The 3,888-nt window shown below is 43.2% G+C and overlaps 1 protein-coding gene across 1 annotated transcript; it reads left to right on the forward strand.

The window, feature by feature from the left end:
* Positions 1–243: 243 nt before the first annotated feature.
* On the forward strand, positions 244–3,431 carry EAH_00030640 (hypothetical protein, conserved; the record flags this gene model as incomplete). Its single annotated transcript, XM_013392481.1, has 9 exons — positions 244–267; positions 509–614; positions 757–857; positions 1,339–1,404; positions 1,677–1,730; positions 2,111–2,179; positions 2,348–2,406; positions 2,529–2,589; positions 3,033–3,431. 9 exons carry the CDS (start codon positions 244–246, stop codon positions 3,429–3,431), a joined length of 939 nt encoding a protein of 312 aa, XP_013247935.1.
* Between the last annotated feature and the right edge of the window lie 457 nt (positions 3,432–3,888).

A 3,888-nucleotide genomic window follows, 5' to 3' on the forward strand; every position in this document is an offset into this window, starting at 1 on the left:
AATGTTTCTATTTTACTTATTGAATTTTCATGATAATTGGTCGCTTAACAGTGAGACACATGCACGTGACGCAGCTGCGCATACAGCAGGAGGGCGCCTTCTCTTGCTAGCAGCCGTTTTCTTCTTTCACCCATTGGCATACGACGGCGGCATCTGTTGAATTTGCAAGAATTCACCCAGTTGGAACTCCTTTCATAACTGAAAACAGAAGAAGGAAACAGAATCCTATTTCAATCGGCCATTATGTTCGGGTTCCTGGGCCGACTGGTGGGTCTGTAGTGGCATCACAATCCGGCTGCAGCCCACCGTCTTTTTCGGAGTATTTTGGTTTTATTGTCCATGAATAATATATATCTCTTTAAATACTTTCAAATTGTGGAGGAAGATAGCTGCGGCGACTCGTTGTACAGCACATGGGAGCAGCGATTTCATAGAGTAGAAGCGGGCACGAGTAAGGAGACGGTTTTCCAGGGTGTGTTTCTTCCTTTTCTTCTTTTTTTCTTCTCAGTGCTCCAAGCACGGAAAGACGCCTCTTGACGCGGAGCTGCGTCGTCAGCGGAATGCGCTTAAGGCGATCAACCAGTTTGTTCACAGCATTCAGAGATGCCTGAGGTGTACGCCGTGAAAACACATCCTCTTCGGCTCTGCATATCAGAATTATATTTGTGTATTCGAAAGTTTTAAACTTCAATCCCTTCGAACGCGTTATCTCAGGTGTGTACAGTGCATGCATGCAAACCTATTGGTTTTGTGCAGATTGGGAGAAGAGCGGAAAAGCACTTCGCGTTGGCATCACCGGATACTTCTACGATAAGCCAGCATATCAACGGCCAGTTGAAGAGATAAGCGCCGCCTTGGTAAATAAAATGGAGTAGTTTTATGTGTGTTGTTCTCGTACTGCAACACACTAAGCACGCTCATTATGCTTCAACGCATTTAGTATTGTTATGTTGCAATATACACTCTTGTTGCAAATTAAACCATGAAAAATATAATGTAGCTCCAGCCGCTGCATCATCAGAAACAAACCCACGTTGCACAACCCATACCTCTTGTGCTGTTTCCGGATATCTTCAGGACTCATTTAAGACGATCCCCACCTCTGTAGTAAGTTGAATTCGAAAGGGTTGGGAGTATGAATATGCTGCAACGTACTAATTATCGCCGCTGCAACATAATAATATTATATTCTATTGACCCGTAGAGGCAATTCAGTTTCTTGCAGCCCAAATGCACTTCACCTGTTGCAATTGTAATTATAAGAGCGCCTCAGTTTGTTGTACTAGGCCACATAATATGAATTGACCTGTGTTTCTTTTATCGCGTGGCTTTCTGCAGAAACCCCAACTGGATCTGATTAAGAAGGCAAATGCAGATGCAGCAAGATCTATTGCCAAGGTCGAGGTAAGAAGGCCCCCATATGAATCAAATGCATGCATGCACGTAAATATATTACATATATATATTTACATATATATATGTATGCAAATATGTACATATTTGCATACACGGATGCATGCGTGCTTGCATCAGCCCACCTTCTCGGGCGCATTGCAAATATTAAGAGTTTCCTCTCTTTTAACCAGTGAACTGAATAACATAATTTTGCTGTGCGCGTGGAGTTGTATTCTTTTTGTTTCCCTTTTTTGCGTTTTGTTTGTTGTCTGCTGTTTTAGAAGGCGAGCAGGCGGAAGAAAGACGCAGAAAAGAGACTGCTGAAGAAGGAGGCGGTGAATATTCGTGCTTTCCTCTGTCGTTTTCTTATTATTACTGCTATTATTATTGTCATAATAGTGCTACAATTTTAAATTGTCTGTAGAGATTAAATGCACTTTTATTCAGTAAAGGTTGGCTTTTACGTGATTAAGGACGATTGACAAATGCAGAAAAAAACGCGAAAATGATGCAATAAGCGGATGATGTTTGGCATCTGTTGATATTTTATTGTTGTTCTATTTTTTTGTACGTAATTTATGGTTTTCATTTCGATAGAAATGAAGCAGTTGCTTCGTTAGTTCGTTGTGTTTTTGCACGGAAATGAAGTAGTTTTTGCTGCTGTTCTCTTGTGTCTTATGGAAATGAAGTAAACGTTTGATTGCATGTGCCTCAGGGCCTGCGAAAACTGCAGCAAAAGGCAGAAACTGGGAAAGACCCTCAGGCTGGACATAAGGTTAAAACCGTGCGTATACAATCGGCACAAGCCTTCTGAATCTCAGTGCATATGTGCTTGTCAATGCAGCGATCGCTTTATGCTTCCCGTAAGGGTAGTAATATTATGATTGCCAAGAGAAAGAAAAGCATCACAACAAAAACGTTTAGTGTTTCTTGCGTGTATTTGGTCTTTCAGGCGGAGGATGAAGTGCAGGTCGCGCGGAACTGCCTGCAAATGGCTGAGGCAGAACTTGCGTAGGAAGCTCTTTCCTCCGTCACTGCATCAATCTTAAATCAGTTTTGCCAGTCTAAATGGAATATTTAGCAGCTTAAGTGCGGAGAACTGCGGGTTTAATGATGCATTTGGGGTGCTGCAGGAGGGAAATGCAACAGACAATGAACGGCAGCGCGCCGGAAGCCGCCATGCAAGTTGCACGGGTCAGTACGAAGTTTTCCCCTGTTTGTTGGGGGCTTAAGAAGGATTAGAATGTCTTAAATAAATAGATATAATTTGAAGTCTGAATATGGAACAGAATATCATGAGTAAATGGATGATAACTTGAAGTCTTAAGATGATTGAGAATGCCTTATATATATATATATATATATATATATATATATATATATTAAAGTCGGCCATCATCATCGGTTGCATAATTCGTTTCTGTTGTTTGTTGCACGCTAATCTTCTTGCTCTTTCCAGCAGAAATATTGAATGGGAAAGTCTGAAGTCAAGCCTCTCAGCCGTCTTTGTGGTTTGTTGTTTCTCTTTTGTCTGTATCCGTGTGCATTTCTTTTATTATTCGTTTGTTTATTTGGGTTCGAATGGGTTTGTCTGTGTGCTGATACTTTCTGGCGGTGGTTTACATGCATTCATGCAGGCTTTGGAAGCGATGATTCTTTTCTTAGCCGGTTCTGGGGTAGACGTGGCGGCAGTGAGGGCCTCCATTCGTTTGCTGGAGGAGACGCAGTACTTCTCTCCACTTACACACCCTGGCGGGCAGGCTTCGCAGCAGCTGCAGCAGCAGCAGCTGCAGCAGCAACACTCCGTAATCAGCAAGGCAGAGAGGCAGCAACAAAGCCAACAGCCCCCACAGCACCAGCCCTATAGAGCCTGTTCGAAGAACGCCTTCTCAAAGCTCCCGCCCTCCCGCCAGCCCTTCAGAGCCAGGCTCGCAGATTACTCCACGACAGCCGCCATTTTCCCAGGCAGGAAGCCATCATCAGCTAGCAGCAGCAGCCTCTATTGGGAACTTGAACGACTCATCTCGTTTGCGTGAATCGCCTACAAACCCCTTCGCCTCCGACTGACCCGCTTGCTAGCAAGCAAACTCTTGCCCGGTAACAGCGGACGCGAAGCGGGTCTTTAAGGGCAGCCCTACACCTTACACTCCCCTCCCTGTGCTGGTTCTTGATTGGTTATTGGTGCATGCACTACATGCATGCATGAGTACATATGTTATGAACAAGGCTGTGCTGTTTGAGGACTTCTTTGGGAAAGGAAGGCAGCAAAAAATGGCCGTGCATTCGCCAGGTTATGAATTAAGAGTATCGTCAGTATCAACAAATGCGTATATTTATACGCATGTAAGTACGTATATAAATACATATATACATATATACATACATACACATATATATATATGCGTGTATAAATGCATGCGCTATATATATATATATATTCTTATTGGGAAATTTCTTTTGTGGTATGGATGGTGCTGGGCCAGAAGGAAGGTA

Source organism: Eimeria acervulina, genomic scaffold, assembly GCF_000499425.1.
Source record: "Eimeria acervulina Houghton genomic scaffold, Eah_scaff283, whole genome shotgun sequence".
Classification (NCBI taxonomy): Eukaryota; Apicomplexa; class Conoidasida; order Eucoccidiorida; family Eimeriidae; genus Eimeria; species Eimeria acervulina.